Source organism: Cynocephalus volans, chromosome 12 (genome assembly GCF_027409185.1).
Source record: "Cynocephalus volans isolate mCynVol1 chromosome 12, mCynVol1.pri, whole genome shotgun sequence".
In the NCBI taxonomy this organism is placed as follows: domain Eukaryota; kingdom Metazoa; phylum Chordata; class Mammalia; order Dermoptera; family Cynocephalidae; genus Cynocephalus; species Cynocephalus volans.
The window spans coordinates 87030503-87055470 of record NC_084471.1 but is presented as its reverse complement, the minus strand read 5'-3'; the positions used below and the strand labels follow the sequence as shown (position 1 = coordinate 87055470).

At 38.8% G+C, this 24968-nt stretch overlaps 1 protein-coding gene across 1 annotated transcript in view; it reads right to left on the bottom strand.

Moving 5' to 3' along the window:
• The window catches only part of ITPR2 (inositol 1,4,5-trisphosphate receptor type 2), a 487108-nt gene that overhangs the window by 286949 nt on the left and 175191 nt on the right, over positions 1 to 24968 (bottom strand). The window contains exons 22-23 of the mRNA XM_063115575.1: positions 6157 to 6350; positions 2078 to 2207 (exon numbers count right to left, since the gene is read on the bottom strand). Of these exons, the coding sequence (XP_062971645.1) occupies positions 2078 to 2207; positions 6157 to 6350 (324 nt within the window). The remainder of the gene's footprint in view (positions 1 to 2077; positions 2208 to 6156; positions 6351 to 24968) is intronic.

The window sequence follows — 24968 nt, the reverse complement described above, 5'->3', positions numbered from 1 at the left end:
ACACACACACACGCACATACATACCTATAATTTAAATGGGTAATGACATGGAAGGAAAATTTTTCCAAAGAACCAAAACGTACCTATAATGAGCCTTGTTACTATCTGGTATTTCCAAACAACATGTACTTTTCACCTAAGCATCAGACTCCTAAATTTACATCCCTTTTTCTTGTGGGGCAGTGTGGGTTTTGGGGGTGGGGGGGTGCCTATGTGAAACAATCACAACGCCTCACCATTCCCCACCACTAACATTTTGAAGATACGTTTATTAAAATAACATGTTTAAATGATAAATGTACTATTTATTTCTCATCTCCAAAGCAAAAAAAAAAAAAGAAAGAAAGAAAGCTAGAAAGCAAAACAGAGCAAGACATAAAAAAGAAAAAACAATTCTCCCCTGAAAAGTATCCTTTACAGATATAAACAATGAAGAGATCAGGTAAATCAGAGAGAAAGGGTATTCTGGGGTTTCCCTAGACTTTCCCTCTGGTACTTTACTGACACTTAGAAGAGCTCATGTTTCCAGAAGTCTGGCTTCTGGGAGCCAATAATTTTTATGCTACTGTCAATGCATCCGCCAGCAACACTTTCTGGTTCTGCCATAGCATTCCTGGAAATAGCCCTTTGGGGTTCTGCACTTCTGAGAAACAGAAAAACAACACTGCTGCAAATGTGCCAGAAGCGAGTTCTCGCGTAGGCAAGCTGAGCTCCATCTGTAGAGGCGTGCTGCCTCGTGGATGGTACTAATGTGGACATTTGGTCTAGCATCTACTTGACACACTCACAATCACTGAATCATTTCTGTTAAATGGAGTGATAGACAAAGGACAGAAGAGTTCCTTACATTGTCACAGTAGTTGCAGTTAGAAGAAAGTTTCATATCTGTATACAAATCTTACCCTCAGAAAAAGAATTGTTAACTGGCTAAATTTTTAATAAGATGTCATTTCCAGCCTGCCATGGCCGGCCTGACCTATCCAGAAAAATGGTAATTTAAAATTTGTTAGTTTTCATAAAGTTTTTTCTACAGTCACAAATTTATACAATTAAGTTTGTGTTCTTTTGTTGTTATGCTCCAACACTCGGTGATAGAGCACCTTCATTCTTACCCTTTCTAAACGTGAAAACTGAAATACAGTTCCAGTTTATAACCATACAAAGTAAACACGCACACACACAAACACACAACAAAAGTGACAGCCACATTCAGGCCTTTGCGGCATGCCATGCCTTTACTCTTTTTTAAAAAATTTATTTTTCATTGTACATATTTATGGGGTGCAGTGTATTGTTTCAGTACATGCATATATAACATAATGATCCACTCAGGACAGATAACATATCCATCACCTAAACATATATCATTTATTTGTGGTGATTATGTTCAAGTCCTCTCTTCAAGCTATCTAGAAGTATACAACACAATAGTATTAGCTGTAGTCACCCCGGAACATCAGAACTTATTCTTCATATCTACCTGTAACTTATGCCCACTGATTGATCAACCTCTTCCCTTCCCCCACCCCCTTTCCCTTCCCAGCCTCTGGTAACCACATATGTCTTTATTCTTGAATCAGGTGACGGCTTCCTTACAAAACACCTTTCCTTCTGACAGCTGCATTTCACAGTACTCTTTGATCCAGGCTGAAATTTTTCTCTTGGATTTTCACCAAAATGGCATAAGGCTTAAAAGATTCAGACTCTGGAGTTGGAGAGAACTCAGAGGGAATCTCTGTTCCACTACTTTCATGACCTTGAGCAAGTAACTTAACCAAGCCCCTGACCTTAGTTTTCTCATTTGTAAAATGGCACAATAAACAGCACCACCTCATAGAGTTGGGAAGATTACGAAGGAAAAGTCACTCATAGGACTTAGCCCCAAATAACAGCAAACACCCTGCCATTCTAGGCAAGTTATTTAATGCTCTGTCTCAGTTCTTTCATGTCACTAGTAGAGACCATGTCTACATTTTTTTCTCATAGAAATACTATTATGCTTTAAAATATGAAAGGTACTTTCAAGTTCCCAGGAAAACAAATTACAAAGAGTAAATATTGTCACAAAGGAGAATACCTGATGGTAATAAAGTATCTGGAGAGCCATTGGCAGATGTCTCAGCATTTTCATTGTTCTCTCCAAACTCCTTTTTATATATCGACAGCATATATGAGATCCTGTAATCTAGTCTGACACTCAGGATAAACTATAAGAAACATGAAAAATAACATAATTTTCTTTGATTAGCACCGTATTTAAAAATGCAATTCATTACACAACATCAAGAAAAACATCAGCCAGGTTCTTTACCCCTGTTCTACACTCTCTCCTTTGAAGCTGGGGAATAATTTCTGGGCTCTGGTTTGAAACGCTAAGTCTTGGGCCAGAGAACCTCTGCAGTTGACTGATCTTTTCTGACATCTTAAATGAGTATTAGATAAAAGGTTGTTCCTGGGAGATTGTTTTAGCACGGCTATAGTAGTCAGAGAAACCTGCATCTTTTCCAGTGAAGGAACAAAGCTGATTTCTTTACCTTGATGCCTGGAAGGCTTGATGGGGGGGCGGGCGGGATGGGGTGACTGATGAGCCATAGGGCAAGATAAAGATGAAAAAATTAATTTAAAAAATTAAGGGATGGGGGAAAAAAGAAGACACAACAATCACAATTCCTTGAACTTGTTAAGACAAGTGAACAGATATGATGTTGATGGGGGGAGAGGGGAGAGGGAGGGGGAAAAAAGGAATTGGTAAAAGGTCACAAAAATCAACTACATTGTATATTGATAAACTAAAATTTAAAAAAAAAATTAAGGGATGGAAATGGTGCCCATCCTAAGATAGAAAAAATGTAAAAAAGAACAACATCACTATCAACCTTTACATGAACTAGCTAGAAACTTTATTTGTAAACTCTTACCACTTCAGTTGCCCACATGTTTATCAGTCTCAAGACTACGGAAAGGGATGTATTATCAAATGTCAGTAAAATCCCAAAGCAAGAAACAAGAAAAATTTGACTTCCCACAATTTGGAAACAGGAAAAATTTGACTCCCCCTGACTGCTCTCTGAATATTCCAGGCGGAGGTATCCTACGGGTCTGGATGAACAGGCAACGATTATGAATTCTACTGAGCACAGAGTGGCCACTGGCTCTGGAAGCAGGATGCTGGAGCTGTGACCCTCATTCTTGCACAGAAAGACTGAAATTTCAGCTGTACTTGTGCTAATTACAGATATACCATGATCAGCGCTGGAACTAGGCTATAAAAAGATAGCTGAAAGAACAGCGCCTACATACCCAGGATATTCCTCGCTGGTCTTTGTGTTTCCTTAGGTTTGTGTTACTGCTGTTGTTCTCATTAATAGACACACGACATAACCTAAGTACCCGATAAGGCTCCCGACTGTGTTAGCTACCGCAGGGGAATGCAAACACTTGAAGCCCACTGCCCTCAAGAAACCCATAATCACGTCAGGAAAACAAAAGATAGCATTTTAATCTAATTAGGAAATTACTGAGGGCTAAATCATGTGGTACAGAATACAATGGAGGTGAGAGAAGAAAAAGTCAGATGTGCTGCAGATGAAAGGAGTGGTTTTTACATAGTTACCTTCCACCCCAATTTGCTTGAGACGGGCTCAGTTTAACCTTTTGTCTCAGCGTAACTATTAATGGTGCCCCTCCACTCTCAAAAGATTCTCACTTGACAGTAAACAATATGGTCACCCAAGTTTTAGGAAAATTGGCATTCGTGGCATGTAACCTTACCTCTCACTATACATGCCATGAGCACCGCACCCCTCCCCCGGCCCCCACCCTGCCTCAGTCTCTCTCGGACCCCTCTGTTCCAACAGCACTGGAACGCCTGCAGCTTCTCTCTTGCCTCCTCACGGTGGTTCACCTCGTCCACTTTACCTTGAATATTCTTCTCCTCCACCCCCCAATAACTAGTTTTGGGGATATCCTCCAAGGCCCAGTTTAAGCCCCTTTTATAATGAAGCTTTCACTGGTTCCCCAGTCAAAATCTGAATCATCTCCCCCTCACTTCCCTCTCTGTCTCTCTCTGCCTCTCTGTCTCTCTGTCTCTCTCCTTTGCTAGACCTTTACACTCCTTATGAGCAGAGAACATGCTCCATGTCAGCTACATTCGGTTAAGTTCAACAAACATTTGTTAAACCAGGTACTGAGGAAGGAATCAAGGGTATAAAAAAAGGGGCCAAGGATATAAGCCCTACCTTTGAAGGGCTTACAGTCTACAGAAAAAACAAACACCAAAGAGACTCTTGTATTAATATGTGGCGAGTGCTGCAGCCCATATCAGTTGAACTGATTCTAGTTAATAAGGGGATTTTCAAAGCAGGAAACAGATTGTGGGAAAAGAGGACTGAGAAAGCACCTTCGGATTTAGTAGCCTTAAGCAGGATGGGAGAAGAAGCTAGCAGGTGCTTATCAAAGAAGGGTTCAGTTTTTAAAAAAAAAATCTTGTAAAGAACAAAATTAATAAGACAAACTAATGAAACACTTATTCACTTTTAGTTGAAGATTAGTACACATAGAGTTGTAGTTCATAAATGTAACCAAAATTAAAACTTTCATTCTCTAATATGTCTAATTACAAAAAACAAATGAAAGGTGAAGGAAAGGAGGGAAGGAAAGAAAAAAAAAAGGGCAGAGAAAAAGAGTGGAGAGAGGGCCAGATAGAGAGAGAATGAGAGAGAAACCAAAAAAGAGAGGAAGACCCTGAGAGAGAAGAGCTGGCAGAAAGCAGACTTGCCAAGGAGTGTGCTACAAAGAAATTCTTGAAGAGACCTTCCAAGAAAGACACATATTCAAGAGCAGCACACAGGCACAGGGAAACACGCCCAGACCCAGGGGCTCAAAAATCAGAGGGCAAAAGAGGTTCAAGGAGAATACATAAAGAGCCCAAAAGAGGCAGCGAAAACGCATCGGCCCTAGACTGCTGAGCCGTAGACTCTCCAGCTCATCATTTTTTAGCTGTTTGAGGTTGGTTTTTTTTTTTTTTTTTAATGTTCCTTTTCGGTAACTGTGGGCTAAAATGAGGTCACATATTTTAGAGATTGTCCCACGATGAGGACGGAGTTAAGCTGGGGCTCATTAGGTCCACAGGTCAGGTGATTGCCACCTTTTTTAGTTGAAGAATGGGAAAACTTTAAGTGATTTTTCAGGGTCATGAACATACTGTTGGGAAACCTGCCAATATTTTTCAGGATACAGCCTTTGGAATTCCTGGAGGAATTTTAAAACCTCTTATGATTATAAATCTAATTACTTTAAATGAAAAATGTACAGACCCTTCCAGGACTACTAACCCACTTCTGGTAGCTCAGTCTACATTAAATTATGGTGAAAGACTTAGTAAACTATATCAGAATCTTAATAGATCCTTGAAAACTCCAAGCTCCATTCTCTAAATCTGGAAAAAATGCTATAATTAAGGTATCATAAAACTGCTTTCCAAACTTAAAAAGAAAAACAGTGCTAAGAATTCATTGCTACAGTAATGGAAAGTTTATTCACTAATCCAGTTGGCATGAAATAATAATTTATCTCCTTTAAATTCACAGAGCTAGGTATTAGACAAGGTTAACTTTTCAAAAAAATTATTCCTAGACTCTTGGACAAAAACATGAAGAGAGATAGTCACTTACAAAGAACATTAAAACCAATGATTAACAATTTTTGTTAATAAAAAATAAAATTTTATTTGAGTTTCTTGCTACAACAATAAACCTGAATACATGCAATCATATGTCTGATTCAATTAAAAAGAGGAAAGAGTTGGAGTTCAATTATTAAGCCTGTCTTTTCTGAAATCCTTCTTAAATGAAGATAAAATTTAATCAAGGTCAATACTAAATGAAAAAAATACATGTGAAAACGGTTTTATCAACTTGAAAGTACTCCACAATTGCTAGATATTACCATTAGTATATTTAACGGGGATGAACAAACATGATTGACATGCATGAGTATTTGCATGAGATTTCTTACCAGGCTTGCCATTGAGTTTAAAAAAATAAAATAAGATCAATAGCATTTCAGAGTATTTACACAGTGGATTGGAACAAAACGTGTAAGAAGCCAATCAGCAAAATGATGTCTCAATCACTTAGTTTCTATTATCCAACACACCTGTAAAATCTCAATAATCTTCAGCTTGGTGTCCATCACGGTCACGTCCTCGTGCTCGGTAGGGCTCCCCTGCTTGCTGGGGAGGATGCTGGGCTGCACGTCAGGCACGCTCATGGGGAAGATGGAACCTCTGCTGAGCACCATCTGGGTCATCATCTCTCCCACCCCATGGATGGTCCTCATGACATTGTTTCCTGACAGGAGAAAAGGCCTTCAGTCAACATGCACAACACCTGGAGAAAACAGCTGTAATACTTAGTCGGTCACAACCAGGCTGAAAACATGACAGGAAAAGTATTAAAGATAGGAAAGAAGAGCATCAGCACTGCTCTGCCTCTTTCTTTGCAGGCAAACTTGAGATACTGCAGACATTTTTAAATGACAGATTTTTTTTTGACAGGGATCGCAACCCTCCGCACGGTGTGGTCTGCACCACGCTCAACCAGTGAGCGCACCAGCCATCCCTATATAGAATCCAAACCCGTGGCCTCGGCGCTCCCAGTGCCGCACTCTCCCAAGTAAGCCACGGGGCCGGCCCTTTAAATGACAGATTTTAAAAATGGAAGTTTACTTTTCTCAGAAAATGCTTTCAAATGACACACCAAAAGTAAGCTGTTAGTAGCCCTACTAGCCAAATCAGGTCCTTCTGTAACATAGTAAATCCAACCAACTATCACACCAATAGGCCCTAGCTTTTACAGTAATGCAAAAGGAAGTTTATTAATCACTAAGATAAAGTGAGTTGCAAGTGGGGATGCAAAGACTGCATAAAACATTTAGTTGCTGAATTACAGCGTCATAATCCAATCCTTAAACCATGGACTTCTTAGCTTTCCTTTCCCAACACTTTTAAAAAGAGCTTGCGAGGAGGATTGTTACAATGTCATTTTACAAAAAATAAAATCTCATCTGGGGAAGAAGCATGTATTAGCCAACATGCTTCCCGTGCCTTCATTCATTTTGAGTAGAAACCATTATTCAAAGCTCAAAAAAGCAATAATGTTTGAGGTAATTACAGAAATGTTAGCAACAAACATCATGTTCAGTGAGGGATCATTCTCTTTCTGTGTCTTCTCCGGATCTGGCTTCTCATTTATTTGTCTGCTATAAAGTCGCACAATTTGCACCATGCACCTATTCCTTACACTGACCACGAACAGCTGTATCGAAAGATCCTCCTGACACTACTACAATTTATGTTCTCCAGCCTGACTGCTATTTCTCACTTCTAAGTTTATACAACAAACAACAAGGATTCAAAAGGAGGATTGTCTACTTTCCTTTCCCAGCAGTGGTTTTGCTTTGTGGGTGTTCATGGAGCCTTGCCACAGGCGAAGCCCAAGAATTTGGCAAAGAATTTGCCTTTCCCAAAGTGTCTCAGGGTGTAAACCAAGAGAAAGGGAAATGGAAATAAGATGGGATGAGATCAAACTCTCAGCTCTAAGAGAAGAATATAAACCGTGGGAATACCTACAGGATTAAAAGGCAAGCAAAGAAAGAAAAAGAAAACATTTAAAAGGTGACTAGAGAGAATCTGGATGGTCCAGACTACAATTACCATCAAGTCACTGGAACTACTATCATTTGTATATTGTGAAAAGGTAAAATGCCTTTTAAAATTCAACATCTTATCTATTGATGAAATCACTGTAAGTAAAAGAGGGTGGTGCTTTCACAGTACATTTTAGAGTACGAAAGAAAGTAATATTTTTTTCTAAAGCAGCATATTCCAGGAAGAAATTAACTTGGGTTTTCATTTTGAAGGTCTGGGACCTTTTACTACACTGCTACTTGCATAAGCTAAAAAAAAAAGAGAGATAAGAAAAGAAATACGTAAGAGTAATTTCCAAGTTTGGACAAAGTTAAGGGAAAATGTTTTGAGACAATCACCTATTTTCTATCAGAATAACCTCGAGGTAGAATGCTTCTTTGTCTATGGTTCTCAAACAATCATAGCAATTGAGAGTTTCCAAATGCCCACCCCACCCCACCCCCACTGTTTGCTACATGGATTGCAGGGATGCACATCTGGTTGTGACAATGGTTTTGAGTCATCAATGTTCAACCAGTACATTTACCCGAGTCTTGCTTCGAATATGTATATGTGTTAGTCTCCAAGAGATGCTTTCTCACTACTAACACAGAACAGGCTCCTTTGTTATTCTTACTCCCGAATCACACAGAAATCTTTGGCACCCACAATGTCTGCATCTTATTTAGATTTGCATGGAAAATAATCATTTAATCCAAATAATTATTATACAGAAAGTTAGCCTAAACAATTCTTTCCCCCAAATATAGATCCTGTCATCAAGAAATTAAAATCCGGAGACCAGAACCGTAATAATATGTAACACATGTTGTCAATGAAATGGGAGGGTTCATTCCAGTTGTACCACATCCTTAGAAGCCGATGGCATGTGATCATCACAGAACTCTCCTGACATTTCCATGTATGGCCAACTTAGAGGTCTCAAATTAAAAGATGCTCTATTTTCTGGATTTTCTTGGTGGTAATGAGTAGTGCTTAAACTGTGAACTATTACTGCTTGATAAACTTAAGTCAAACGCTACATAAATCACAGACGTTCAAGGCTTCCGCTATCCTTTTTTTCCATAGAAAAATTTCTAATTCTAGGCTGTTTAAGATAAATCAGTGGTGATCAGTCCTCAACATACCAAAGGAGAAATCTTACCATTTTTTGTCTCCACCATAATTAGTTAATAATGACTAAGAAGTTTTCAGTGAAGATTCTACTATATTATACTATAAATTCTCCGGACAACCTAATCTCTAGAAATCCAGCTTTTCTATGTATTCTATATTAACCCAGCAGCCAGAATTTGGATTTATGTACAAAGTGTGCTGAGACAATCTGAAAAAAAGGGAATCATCTTTATTAAGTCAAAAGTAAAGAACGAATTGCTTAGAAAGAAAGTCAGCCTGGACTTTTCAGGTTCTTTCATTAAGTGATTGTATAGATATTTTTTACCAACCCTAATCTCCTCAAGAGAAAAATCCAAAAGGAAGACACATATAACAAATGTATACTGGTGACTGGGAATGATTTGGTAACACTTTGCTTTGTTTTTCTGATTCTTCTGATGAACCTAGTTTCTATTACCAATTTCAGAGAAGTGAAAGACAATAAGAGATTTACATATCACTAAAGATGTGCTGACCATAATGTAATTTTTCTCTATTCACATGTCATAGTACTATGGGGGTTGCTATTGGGCGCAACAATCATTAATAGTTATATGGACTTATTGAGGATACAAGAGATTTAACAGAATCTTGGTTGAAATTTGCCTTCAGTCCATTGGTATTTTATTTGAAGTCATCTTTATCCATTATCTTCTTCCATTAGAAACACTCTTTTCTCATGAACACATAAGAATAAAATGATAATTTGAATTTTTCCATTGTTGAGATTTCAGATCAATATTTCTGAAACACTCAGCGCTTATAAGAGATAATAGACATATTTGATTAGAAGAGTTCTGTAAATAACTGTTCACAGCAATTTAAATGTTCTGTGCCTACTAAAGTCAGCCCATTGTTTTATAATGATAGAAGCCAAAAATGGCTAATCCAAAAACCATTCTTATTTTCCCTGAGACATATTTTTATAGTTGTGTTTGAATAAATGCATCTGCTCTTAGAATAATTCATTTAAAACAGAACGAAGTTAAACCAAGAAGACATGACTCAGGAAGTGTTCCTATTTCCCATCACAGTTCAACCGCTCCTCAGAGGTTTACTTCTGCTTGCTGGAAAACTCCTACACTCTCTAGAACTAGAGCAGTTTACAATTTCATGCTCTAGAGCAGTGCTTCCTCCCAGTGGCTACGGGTCTAGGTTATAAAAGCAGTTTTCTGTATGCCAAGAACACAAAACATTCACATAGGATCAAAGCCTTGATTAAGTTAGTAATATACACACAGTAGCAGGTAAAATGGTACCAACCTGGATTAAATGGAAGATCAAGATCGAAGAACCTGACAAAGGATCTGAACAGACAGTTCTCAAAAGAAGACATACAAATGGCCAACAGATATATGAAAAAGTGCTCAACATCACTTACCATCAGGAAAATGCAAATCAAAACCACAAGGAGGTATCATCTCACACCAGTTAAAATGGCTATTATCCAAAAGACAAAAAATAAATGCTGGTGAGAATGTGGAGAAAGGGGAACTCGTACACTGCTGGTGGGAATGTGAATTAGTACAGCCACTATGGAAAACAGTATGGAGGTTCCTCAAAAAAACTAAAAATAGAAATACCATATGATCCAGAAATCTCATTACTGGATATATATTCAAAAGAAAAGAAATCAGTATGTCGAAGATATACCTGCACTCCCATATTTATTGCATCAGTAATCACAATGGCCAAGATATGGAATCAACCCAAGTGTCCATCAACAGATGAATGGATAAAGAAAATGTGGTGTATACACACAATGGAATATTATTTGGCCATAAAAAAAATGAAATCCTGTCATTTGTAGCAACATGGGTGAGTCTGGAGGACGTTATGTTAAGTGAAATAAGCCAGGCACAGAAAGACAAATATCGCATGTTTTTACTCATACGTGGGAGCTAAAAAAGTTAATCTCATAGAACTAAAGAGTAGAATAGTGGTTACCAGAGGCTGGGAAGGGTAGGAGGTGGGAGGATAGGGAGGGGTTGGGCACAAAATAATGGGTACAAAAATACAGTGAGATAGGAGAAATGAGTTCCAGTATTCAATAGTACAGTAGGGTGACTATAGTTAATAATTTATTGTATATTCCAAAATAGCTGCAAGAGAAAGCTTGGACTATTCCCAACACAAAGAAATAATTGTTTGAGGTGCTGGACATCCTAATTACCTTGATTTGATACATTATATACCTGTACAAAATAGCACATGTACCCCATAAATACATACAATTGTTATGCATCAATTAAAAAAATTTTTTTTTAAAGAAAAGAGTGAATACCCTGAGGAAACAATTAGGTAACTAGCACTCCCAGTTCCAAGTTAGATCACAGTATTTTAGAGAACTAGATATCCAGTCCACTTAAGATTTTTACTCCATTGCTGGACCTGGAGGGAACTTGGTATTCCTCTGCCTGGAGTTCTCCTGCCCAGAAGGTCCCATGGCTTGATCACTTCTGACTTGTAATGCAATGTCACCTCCTCAGGTAGACCTCTTCTGGCCACCCTCTCTAAAGAAGAACTGCCATCACTCCAGGTCCATGTACCCATTTTTACTTTTCAGTCATGGCATTATCACTCTCACATTATATTACATGAAGACAGGGATTCTGCCTGGCTTACTGCTCTATTTCCAACATTTGTGATAGTGCCTTACATAGCACTACATAGCAGTCATTTAATAAAAGTTTGTTAAGTTAATGCATGAATAAAAGAAAAAAAGATTGGATAAACAAATGAACTATTAAGAATGAGAATGACTTTTTTATATAAGGCTTTTATAAAAAGTTGGATCTCATTACATTAAAGGTACTCCATCTTTCATCAAGTTGAATTTTTGCTTGCTTTCCTTTATACTTTTCTAAATTGTTTCAAAAAATATACATAATTTCATGTTTCTTAAAAATTTATTAAGAGGAAAAGAGAAATTAATAAAGGAGGTACCAGTGAAATAAGGAAAAATAGTGGAATCTGCCTTTATCAAGGGCATATCACAGTCCGTGTACTTTGCTAGGACACAGTCCACATATACCCTTCACCTTCAACAGGGTGGAGGGTTGGGGGACCCATCCTACTTTACATAGCCAGAAAGTGGCAGAGTCTCAAAACAGGTCGAACAGTATCAATGTGAATCTTTTCCCCCATACCATGCTGCTTCACTAACAGACCTTACAAGTTTCCAAAGATTTTATGCTAGAACTCAGAAAGCCCACTAAATGCAATTACAGAAAGAAAAGATTTCAATTAAAACTATGTACTGAAAATGTGGAATTACTATTAATCATGTAATAAATTTGCTCACATTATTCTCAAGTGATCCTTACCCAACCAGCTTTTATTATATATGATGGGCCACTCACTGCTAGTGGCATTTTATTTATATTACACAATTTAATTTTACAGGAAGCCCTTGTTCAAAAAGTATTAATAAAGTAACTAATGTTCATCTGGCTCTATGCCAGGAACATCCAGGGTAGGAAGATATAAGAGAAGTAGAAGAATTTATAATATGGTTAGGAAAACATAAAATGTGCCCATTAAAAAATTAAGAACAAGTATAAAGTAGATAAGACAGTAATAGCATAGTATAGATGGTACACAAAATTGCTTAGGAATTTTTTTAATTGGGGAAATTTTCTTAGGGTAATGGGAGGGAAGAACAGCTTCACTTAAAGAACACAGTTGTGCACTAGCCTTTGAATGAAGTGAAGGATTTAGATTAGAGAAGTGTGATCTTTGTCAAATCACATCACCACCCTCTGTTCAGAATCTTAGCCCTAAAAAAATATGTTCTGGTTTCTTGTAAGAATAAAATTATATAATGTGCAAAAAAAGCCATGAAGAATAAAAAGTACTATGTAACTGTAAGGTATTACTCTAAAAGGAAAAGTGCAGCACCGTGCATGCTTTCACTACATCTCTGAAAAACAACTTTTCTCCATTTAATTGTGTTCCATTATAGTGGCTACCACCTTACAAATGAATATGTGCTTCCATCATACAATCGTAGCTCATTCTCTCTTATAATATAGCATGATTTACATACACTATCACCTCCAAAAGGAGAAGTCCTTCAGAAGAATGATTTATAAAGAATACCTATTGGACAAAGCAGATAATATGACATTTAATTTTCTTCATTCTAAATACTCACTGAATACAGTGTATTGATAAACCATTTATAGATATTAAACTTCCAAGGGCTTAGAAATAGAGCAAAATAAAAAATGGCCAAAAACATGTAACTAAAATATACTAATGTTATTATCCACCTTTTTTGAATATCGAGTAGACTAGTTAGAAGAAAACTATTTCCCATCCCACACACCAAAGAAGTGTTATTCAAAGGATGAATTGAAAAAGCAATTCATACAAAATAGTTGTTGAGTTCTGCATCTCATTTGAGATTTCATCACTGTCAAATACTGACAAACTCACTTCAATATTCCAAACCTCAAGATTTTAATTTGTAAAGCTGATTATTAATTCTTAACGGTAATACAAGCAATAAATGAACTTACATACCGTTTTTATTATTGAGATGTAATCTATTTACAGTGAAATGCACAGATCTTAAATGCAAGGTTTGAGCAGTTCTCGGAAAAGCATACACTCCTGTAAACCACATGCCATCCAGATATAGAACATTTCCATTACCCCAGAAAGCTTTCTTGTGCCAGTAGAGTGTGAACTCAATTCCTCCAACATTCCTCCCAAACCCTACCACCAAAAGCAACCAGTCTTCTGATTTCTCATAGGATAGACAAACATATAGAGTTTCATAGACATGATTTTAGTTAAATGATTATAGCCAAAGAGTACTAGTTAAGAAGTCAATGTTAAAGTACAGAAGAGCCTCTAGTTCTTGCTGTTTTGTTCTTGCCTTGACTAAATCAGTATTTTCATCAGTTGACTTAGGTGAAGTCAGAGATAGCATGTTTCTCAAATGCAAAGATAACATGAAACAAGGAATGTTAATGTAGTGAATAACTCTACCAAATTCCAAAACTACATCAATGGGCTGAAAACTAATGGGTTAAATTCAACAAGATAAAATTAAAATATAAAAAGCACTGCACTTAGGTTGAAATAAAACCAACTCAACTGTATGATGGTGAAAATGTGATGTAAAAAAACACAAATATGAATTTTACGTGAGTTCAGGTTCAGTAGGAATCAATGCTATGTCATCATTACCAAAACACTCATTTTCACCTAGACGGCATTATAAAAGTAATGTGTTCAGAGTGAAGGAGAAATAGCTGTCCTTGCCTCTGCTCTGGGGAAACCAGTGACAAATGATACCTGAATCATAAGAGGAACTGTTAAAGGAACTTCAGATGACTACACAAAAAGGAGGAGACGCTCAGGTGATATGCTAGCCATTTTCAAACACAGAAAGAACTGACACGTGGAAGTGATGTTGGATTTCTGTGTGATTCCAGGGAACAGAATATAGGGCTGCTTTTTTGAAGTAGGGAGGTATATTTAGGATAACCTAACAAAAGAGAACTAATAAGAACAAAGGCCTGCTTTTTGCAGCAGTAAAATCTTGGTCATTTCACGGGACCAAGATCCTACATGACCATGTGTAATGGATGTTGTATGGAGATCTAAAGTTCATATATTGTGTAGATAATTTTTATGATTCTATATGCTAATGTTCTACAAATCTATGTTTGGGTTCCAATAATACACCTTACTGAAGGACACTGGTGAACTTTCTTTGACCAGAAAATGAGAGAACTGGGGAACTACTTATGCCAGTATATTAACACCTTGAGACATTAGATTCTGAGGCGCAATCAATATTTATAATTAAAAAAAATAATTGTAGTAGAAGAAGTAAGAACAACATGGTCCTCCTCAGTCATTCTCACTATTTGTGAGGTCATATCTAGGTATAGATCCTGAACCATTAACTCAGGCAATGCTAGTATCTCTTCCTGGATGTCAGAAATAATGCCTAAACCCATTCATATCACTCCTAGGGAACTCCAGAGGTTTCAAGGTCACCCTACAGAAAAAAAGAATATAAATAAACTACTTTACACTAAACTGCAGAACATGTATTACCCACTGTGTGATTAATACCTTTGGGATCCCAAAACCCAGAACACTGCAGATGGTGCCTTTGTTTCTGACACATCCCACAGAAACACAGACAAACCTAGAATCAAGAGTCTTCTGCCTCTACTGAGTAAAATTAATTGTAAAATACAATAAAAATAATTTTATGTATTCTAACTTTATGTGAGTAACCTGCGATTGAGAGAACTATAAAGAAGTTATAGTTATAGTTATAGAATTACTTTGTGAGTCATATTATATAACTTATCTATGTACCACAACAATTAAGTCCTCCTGATGTTTATTTACCTACAGAGGTAACAAATAAATATTTGAACCTTATTACTCTGTGAAGATGATGCATAAAGGGTCACTGAAAAGATGTAATATGAATCACTAAAATTGCTAAAATCACCAGAAAGTGTTTTAACATGAATTGGCATTAATCATGTTATCTCTCATTCACAGTAAGATTGCAAAGCCAAACTAAAAGTTTATATGTAATAAAAGATAAACAATAATATATTTGAATATTATGGCCTAGGAAATATTTTTGTGATTCAAATACATACACATTTATATAAAGCATCTAATTCACATGTATTCATTAAATGCATTTCATTCAATAAATATTTTTGAAAACCAAGTAGGTATACAGCAGTATACTAGGCAGGGCACAAATCCACTACAGAGCCAGAAATAGAATCTTTTTTCACAATTCTTCATCCCAATTTGGTTCTCTCAGTCAATAAATCTGAAAATTTATTATTGAATTACCTAACTGGTATCTTTAAGAGTCATGGAGCCTTTTATAAGTCTAGTGGAAATGACAGACTACTGTAAAATAATCACAAAATTAACAAAAGAAACACACAAGTATGCATCTGGAATATTAGGATCTTTAAATATTTTTGTCCTTCAAATGCATACATATATAAGATATGTCACTTACATACATCATCCTAATAATAAGTGAGATATCAAAGTATATACAAGATACAGAGTAGTTCATAGAAAGATGTCTAAGGAGATAAAATTTCTCAGCTGTCTAACACATATTATGAAGACCCTTGGGCACCAACTCAAGGAGCTGAGTTATTATTCTCCAGAGATGATTAGAGCTAAAGAAAGAGGTAGAATATGTAATTTACAGGATCCTTATGTAGAAATGTGGAGAGAGAGCTGAAAACAGTCAAGGAGAACAATCAAAAACGTACTGCAGGAAAGGAGGAGGGACATCCCGCTTCAAGAGATATTCAGGTGGTAAAACTTTTGAGGCTGTGATTGAAACATTGTTTCTGAGATAAGCCAAACAACCATTCATGAAGGAATGACTCTTTGTTTAAAAACAACTTTTTAATCAAGCTAAATTAAAATTCTTTAGTAAATACAGACAGTTTGGAACTGAAATTTCTTAGGAAACATGGAAAAAGTAGAAAAAAGAGTCCCTGCACATGAGGAAGTCATCTATAAAGAAAGCAATATAATAATAATAATAGAAAGATCATGAGCTATAGGGCTGTAGATTTTTTTTAAAGGGAGCGGGGAATAAAAGAAAACTGAATTTAAAATTTCCAGCAAGCTACAAGCTATATGATCTTAGCAAAGTATATAACCTGTCAAAAACCAATTGCCTGGGCAAAATCATGACCATAATACTTACCTTGCTGGATTGTGATAAGGATTAATGATAAAAAATATGGACTTGCAGTCAAGATGGCAGAATAGATGGTCCCCAGCATCACTCTCTCCCACAAACCAACCAATTTACAAGTATAAAAATGTAACATCAGCCAAGCTGGGGCTGCTGGAGCTCAGGGGAAGAGGAGGAGAGAACCATGGAGTTCAGGAAGGGGGAGAAACCACAATGAGAGAAAGAAAAAAACTGCTCTGACTGTTTCGGGCCACAGCAGCTTTAAGGCTCCAGCTGCTGAGCACATGGAGCAGGAGCTGGCAGAAGCCGCAACTGTGCCCTTCCGATAGAGTTACCTGGAGGTGGCGGGGGTTGAAGAGGGCCTTGGTGGCCCCCAGGACACCAAGACCACTAATACAGTTCCCGTGGACCCACACAGGAGTGAGGAGCCAGAACAGCTGGAAAAAGGGAGCCATTCAGAGGCCGGTGAGTCATTGCAAGGGACCGGTGCACGGCCTGTCCCATGGGAAGTGTTTGGACCATGGGTAGTCAGGGAGATGGGCACACCAACAGAACACTGGGATACAGCAAGGAGAGCCAATCTACCCCCCCAGTCGGTGCAGGACCACTCAGAGGAGACTGGCCAGGAATGCAGAATTGCATGGGGTGCAGTTTGATGAAAAAACTCAGGCCCAGATCAGAGTTTCTACACAACCCAGGTGCATCAGGTCCCTGGAGAGCCAGAAGTACCTATAAGGTCAACCATTAAACCCTGAGCTTCACAAAAAGCCTTCCCTAGGGAAACAGCAGCAAAGCAGCAATTTAGCTCAACCACAGAGCTCATGTACTGGTTCCCACAGAAAGTTCCCCGATTTTAGAAGTAAGCAAAGAACAAAAAATTAGTTCCAGCCCAGGCACACAACCAGTGCCTTGGGGCCCACCAGGGGTCATGAGGTCTGGAGCCAGGGACTGGATCCCCACCCACGACCACTCACACTACCAGCACCTCAGGGCCTACCCAGAAACACGAGGCTTGGAGCCAAGGACCAGACCCCCCTCCAACAACCAGTGCCTCAGGGCCCATCTGGGGACCCAAGGCATGGAGAAGGGGTCAGGCCCCAAGGACCAGACCCCCTCTCACAACCAGGCACACTGCAAAAGCACCTCGGGGCCCACCCAGGGACCTGAGGCATGGAGAAGGGGACCGGACCCACCTCCCACAACCAGGCACACCATGCCAGCACCTCGGGGCTGGCCCAGGGACCCAAGGCATGGATCTGGGAACCAGACCCCCCTCCCACAACCTGGCACACCACAACAGCGCCTCGGGGCCTGCCCAGAGACACAAGTCATGGAGAAGGCGACTGGACCTCCCCCCAAAACCAGGCACACCACCAGCACAAGGGAGCATGCCAAAAACATCACCTCCATGTGGATGGCCCACCACAGCCATAATAATCATGGCTGCCACAAAAGTGGCTAGATGCCACAACCACCACACTGATGGTCCACCAGCCACTCGAGTGCATTGACACAGGGAGAGTCACCAGCAGAGATAAAGAAAAGAAGAGGACATCTCTCTCCACTAAGCCCATTTTGGAGTGAGAGAAGAAGCATCTGCTCTATGATAATATTGGGGGACCTGATCACACCTATCAACATTGGACAGATCATCTAGGCAACAAACCAAGAGAGTAACCATTATTCTTTCAGAAGGAGAGAAGAAATCTAGGGTAAATAGAGGAGGGGGGGGAGGGAGAGGGGATGGGTAGAGACTGGACAAGGGACCTAAAGAATAAATTATGATGTGTAACAATATATATGCTAGTAATATTGATTTGATCAACATATCTCAATGCTGAACCCCCAAAATATGTATAATTAATTTTGGTTCAATAAAAATTTTTTAAAGAAAAAGATAAAAATATCCAAAAGACCTGGAGGAGTGCTAGGTGTTTGATATAAATAATAGATAGCTTTAAATAGTAATCCTTAGAGAGGCACCCCCAGAAAGGCCCGAGACCCATGATGACCATGTGCCCCAAGGCGAAAGCACAACTGAGCAAGTAGGCACCACTGCCACTGGATCCCACCCCCACCCCAGCTGACTGTGCACCGACCAGAGAGGTCCTCCCGGAGAGGCCCAAGAGCTGTGTTGACCACATGTCCCGAGGCGCCCACATGGGAACAGGTAGGCACCTCTGCTAGAGTCCCAGCCCAATCCAATCCTCATGGCCCAGAGAGACCCAAACGTTTCGCCCACAGGCACTGAGGCAGCTATGCCAAATTTTCAGTCCCAGCAAGATACTAGCCAGAAAATAGTTTTGAACGAGTGGGCCGTGAAATCCCTTGCTACAAAGACTAAACACCAAAGGAAAGATACCGGAAATATGAAAAATCAAGAAAGTATACCACCAAAGGGTAATAACTCTCAAGCTCTAGATCCTATAGAACAAGAAGCCCTTGAAATGACTGACAAGGAATTTCAAGTGATAATTCTAAGGAAACTAAATGAGATACAAGAAAACTCAGCTAGACATCATGATGAAATGAGGAAAAGTATACAGGACCTGAAAGAAGAAATGTACAAGGAAATCAATGCCCTGAAAAAGAATGTAGCAGAGCTTGGGGAGCTGAAGAATTCATTCAATGAAATAAAAAACACAACGGAGAGTTTAACCAGCAGGCTTGCAGAAGCAGAAGAGAGAACTTCTGACCTTGAAGATGGGCTGTTTGAAAAAAAACAGGCAGATCAAAAAAAGAAAAAGAAAAAGAAAAAGAATTTAAAACATTGAAGAAAATCTAAGAGAAATGTCAGACAACCTTAAGTGCTCAAATATCCAAGTCATGGGAATTCCAGAAGGGGAGGAAAAAGGAGATTGCATTGAAAACATATTCAACAAAATAGTGGCAGAAATCTTCCCAGGTATAAGAAAAGACACAGATCTTCAGATTCAGGAAGCTCAAAGATCCCTGAATGTATTCCACCCAAAAAGGTATTCTCCAAGACATGTCATACTCAAGTTGGCAAAACTCAAAGACAAAGAGAGAATCTTAAAAGCAGCAAGAAAGAAGCATCAAGTCACCTATAAGGAAGCCCCAATCAGACTAACATCAGACTTTTCATCCCAAACACTAAAAGCCAGAAAGGAATGGGATGATATATTCAAAATACTAAAAGACAGAGAAGAATACTTTACCATCCAAGAATACTTTACCCCACAAGGCTATCCTTCTGAAATGAAGGGCAAATAGTATATTTCTCAGACAAATAAAAACTGTGGGAGTTAACCACCACACAACCACCTTTTCAAGAAATTCTCAAGGGAGTACTGGATTTGGTACCTGAAAAATAACTACCACTGCCATAAAAACTCAAGAAAAATCAAAACTCACTAGTAAAATAAAAATGCTAACATTGAAGAGAAAAAAAACTTTATCTGCCACCCAAGAAACCAACAAATACAGAAGACAAACAGTAAATCAGAAAGAAAGGAACAAAAGACACTTAAGACATCCAAACAAAAATCAATAAAATGATAGGAGTAAATCAACAGTATTCAATAACAACTCTTAATGTAAAAGGAATAAATTCCCCAATCAAAAGACACAGACTAGCTTGAAACAATAAAACTTTTTAAAGAAAACGTAGGAGAAACACTCCAGGAAGTGGGACTGGGCACATGCTTCATGAATACAACCCCCAAAGCATGGTCAACCAAAGGAAAAATAAATAAATGGGATTATATCAAACTTAAAAACTTCTGCACAGCAAAAGAAACAATTAACAGAGTTAAAAGACAACCAACAGAGTGGGAGAAAATATTTGCAAAATATACATCTGACAAAGGATTAATATCCAGAATATACAAGGAACTCAAACAACTTTACAACAAAAAAACAAGTAACCCAATTAAAAAATGGGCAAAGGAGCTAAATAGTTATTTCTCAAAGGAAGATATACGAATGGCCAACAGACACATGAAAAAATGCTCAACATCACTCAGCATTCAGGAAATGCAAATCAAAACTACACTGAGATAACATCTCATCCCAATTAGGATGGCTAATATCCAAAAGACTGTGAATGATAAATGCTGGTGAGATTACAGAGAAAAAGGAACTCTCATACACTGTTGGTGGGACTGCAAAATGGTCCAGCCTCTATGGAAAATGGTATGGAGTTTCCTGAAACAATTGCAGATAGATCTACCATATGACACAGCTATCCCACTGCTGGGAATATACCCAGAGGAATGGAAATCATCAAGTCGAAGGAATACCTGTTCCCCAATGTTCATTGCAGCACTCTTTACAATAGCTAAGAGTTGGAACAAGCCCAAATGTCCATCATCAGATCAGTGGATACGGAAAATGTGGTATATCTACACAATGGAATACTACTCTGCTATAAAAAAAGAATGAAATACTGCCATTTGCAACAACATGGATGGACCTAGAGAAAATTATATTAAGTGAAATGAGTCAGGCACAGAAAGAGAAATACCACATTTTCTCACTTATTTGTGGGAGCTAAAAATAAATAAATAAATACACAGTTAAACTAGGGGGTGAGGGAAGAAGACACAACAATCTCAATTCCTTGAAGTTGTTATGACAAGTGAACAGACATGAGGTTGCTGGGAGGGACGGGGGAGAGGGTGGGGGGAGGGAGGTTTCGGTAATGGACCGCAATAATGAACCACGTTGCATATTGATAAAATAAAATAAATTTTTTTAAAAGTAAATAAATAGTAATCCTTTGTCACATATGTGGCTTGGCATATATTACAGAGTTATTCTATGCCTATTTCTATATATGTATTTGATTTTTAAAAGAAACATGATCTAGTTTCTAGTAAATCATGTGTCTGAGACCCTCTTGACCTACAGAGAGAAGATAAATCCGGAAGGTGGGGGGGAGGGCGGCAGAGAGTGTCCTTTCAGACACCATTGATATCTAAGAGAAAGCGTCATAGTTACATAAACACTTTTTCTAAAACTCATAAAAGCTTAAAAGAAAAAAATAGAGAGAATGTAAAAGACATTATACAGAAAAGACTCAGAGGTGCAGTCAGCACAGCACACAGCAGATGAGAGAACTAGACCCAGACGATCAGCATGTCACAGAAATCTTTCTCAACATCTAATGAAAAGGATTCCAGAAAAGACTTGCTGCCCAGAGGAGGTTTCTGAGGCCAGTGATTCTGTGGCATTTGGAAATAGTTTCTAGAATTTTTCTTCATGTTTAGAACTTTGTTATGCCTTTAAATGTCCTAATATTATTTTTATTTTTCTACCTAATCTCTACTTCCTATGAGATCTTAATCTTGACCCACTATTTTTTCAAGCTTGGTGCTTTTCTGTAAGATAACTGTGGTGATGCTGTGACGGTCCTGCCCAGATTCCCTTTCAGAAACGGAGGACTTTGCCCCAGCTGCTGGGAGTGCCACTTGGAGGTTAGCCCTCAACTGTCAGCCCTCGGGGGGACTGACTAGTACCACGGCCTGAATGTTTATATCCCCCAAACTCATATGCTGAAATCCTCACCCCCAACGTGATGATGTGAGGAGGTGGAACTTTCAGAGGTAATTAGGTCATGGGAGTGGAGCCCTCAGAATGGGATTAGTGCCCTTGTAAAAAAAGACCTGAGGGAAACCCCCTCCCCCCTTCACTCATCTACGAACCAGAAAGCAGATCCCCACCAGACATCAAATCTTCAGGTGCCATAAGGTGGACTTCCCATCCTCCAGAACTGCGAAAAATAGATGTTTGGTGTTTATAAGCCACCCAGTCTATGTATTTTTCTGTTATAGCACCTCATATGGTCTAAGACAGAAAACTGGTACCAAAACATGGGTTGCTGCTGTAATGAATACCTAAAATGTGGAAATGGATTTGGAACTGGATAATGGGTAGAGACTGGAAGAGTTTTGAGGTGCACATTAGAAAAAGTCTACATCGCCTTGAATGGGCAATTAAAGGCAATTCTAATGAGGACTCAGAAAGACAGAAAGAGAGCTGTAGATAACATCTTGATCTTCCTAGAGAATACCTAAAAGGTCATAAACAGAATATTGGTAGAAATATGGATGGCAAAGGCCGTTCTGATGAAGTCTCAGACAACAATAAGGAACATATTACTGAAAACTGTAGAAAAGGCAAACCTCATTATAAGTGGCAAAGAACTTGGCTGAACTGTCTTTATGCACTCGTGTTTAGAGGAAGGTAGAACTTACCAGTGATGAAATTGTACATTTGGCTGAGAAAATATCTAAGCAAAGAAGCAAATGGTTTCTGTTGACCCTTATAGTAAAATGTGAGAAGTCAGAAATGACTTGAAGATGGAATTGTTAATCAAAATGGAAATGGAACTTAACATTGTGGGAAAATTCTCAGCCTATCCATATTGGAAAAAAATGAGAAAGCCTGTTTGAAAGAGAGCAAGGAAGAGGGCAACCCACCATTTGTTCAGAAGTTTAGCCTGGATCAGCCATCTCAGTGGAATCCAGATGCCTTTCATCAAGACAGTGGGGAGATTCATTAGCCATCTAAACAGAAGCCAAGACCCATTGTCCCAGACAATGGAAGAATGACCCCAAAGGCATTTAGAAGATCACAGGGCTGCCCCTCCCATCACAGGTCCAGAGTGCAAAGATCTGGGGGACAGAAAGATTTCAAAGGAGGGGACACCACCTCACTGGTCACTGGGCTTCTCAGCTGCCGCAGGTATGGTCCCAGCGTGTGTGCTGTGGGGCATGGCTGCCTCCATGGAGATTTCACAGGATGTCCTGGAGATCTGCAGGGCCACTGCACAGATTCCCCACTAGGCAATGCCTAGCAAGTGCTGTGAGGGCAGGGCCATCCCCACAACTCCTGGCTGGTAGAGCCAGCACCATGTGTGATTTCTGCCCAGGAGAGCTGCAGGCATGGGACTCCACCCCATGAGATCTGTGGTGGGGCTGTACCCAGCAAAGTTCCAGTGGTGGTACTGCCCATAGTCATCAGGGCAGACAAAGCTGCAGAGGAGGAATCACCACCCCAATGGGCCTAAAGTCAGAGCAGCAAGTCAAAGAAGATAATTCTGTCTCTCTCACTCTGTTTTTAACATTTACTTGTACACATTTGTGGGGTACAGTGTGCTTTTTCAATACATGCATATACTATACAATGATTCACTTAAGGTAGATCACAGTTTTGTATCCATTAGTCCACCACTTTGGCTCCACCCTCACCCCCTCAGCCTCTGGCAACCATTATTTTATTTTCTACTTCTATGAGAACCACTTTTTTTTTTAGATCCCACACAAGTGAGATCATGCATTATTTGTCATTCTGTGCCTGACTTACTTCACTTAACATGATTGTTTCCAGTTTCATCCATGCTGCTACGAATTATTTCTGAATAGTATTCCATTGCGTATATATACCACAGTTTTTTTATCCATTCATCTGTTGATGGGCATTTAGGTTGATTCCATCTATTGGCTATTCTGTATAGTGTTGCAATGAACATGGGAGTGCAGGTGTCTTGTTGATATATTGATTTCATTTCCTTTGGGTATATGCCAGTGAGATAGCTGGGTCATAATGCAGATCTATTTTTAGTTCTCTGAGGAACCTCCATACTGTTTTCCCACCATCAATGTAGGAGGGTTCCCTTTTCTCCACATCCTTGCCGGCATTTATTTTCTGTCTTGTTGATAATAGCCACTCTAACTGGGGTAAGATGATATCTCATTGTGGTTTTAATATGCATGTCCCTGATGATTAGTGATTTTGATCATTTTTTCATATGCTTGTTGGCCATTTGTATGTCTTCTTTTGAAAAATGTCTGTTCAGGTCCTTTGCCTATTTTTTAATTGGGTTATTTGTGTTTTTGCTGGTGAGTTGATTGAGTTCCTTATATATTCTGGATATTAAACCCCTTGTCTGATGCGTAGTTTGAAAATAGTTTCTCCCATTCAGTAGGTTGTCTCTCCATTTTGTTGATAGTGTCCCTTGCTGTACAGAAGATTTTCACTTTGATGTAGTCCCATTTGTGTATTTTTGCTTTAGTTGCCTGTGCCTTTGTAGTCTCAGTCAAAAAAGTGCTGCCCACTCTCATTTCACATAGCATTTCCTCTTGTTTTACTCTAGTAGTTTCATAGTTTGGGGTCTTAAATTTAGGCCTTTAATTTATTTTGAGTTGATTTTTGTGTGTGGTGAGGGATAGAGCTCTAGTTTCAATCTTCTACATGTGGATATCCAGTTTTCCCAGCACCATTTATTGAAGTGTCGGTCCTTTCCCCGCTGTATAATCTTGCCTTTATTGAAAACACATTGGCTGTAAGAGTGTGGTTTATTTCATTGCTCTCAATTCTGTTCCATTGGTCTATTTGGCTATTTTTATGCCAGTA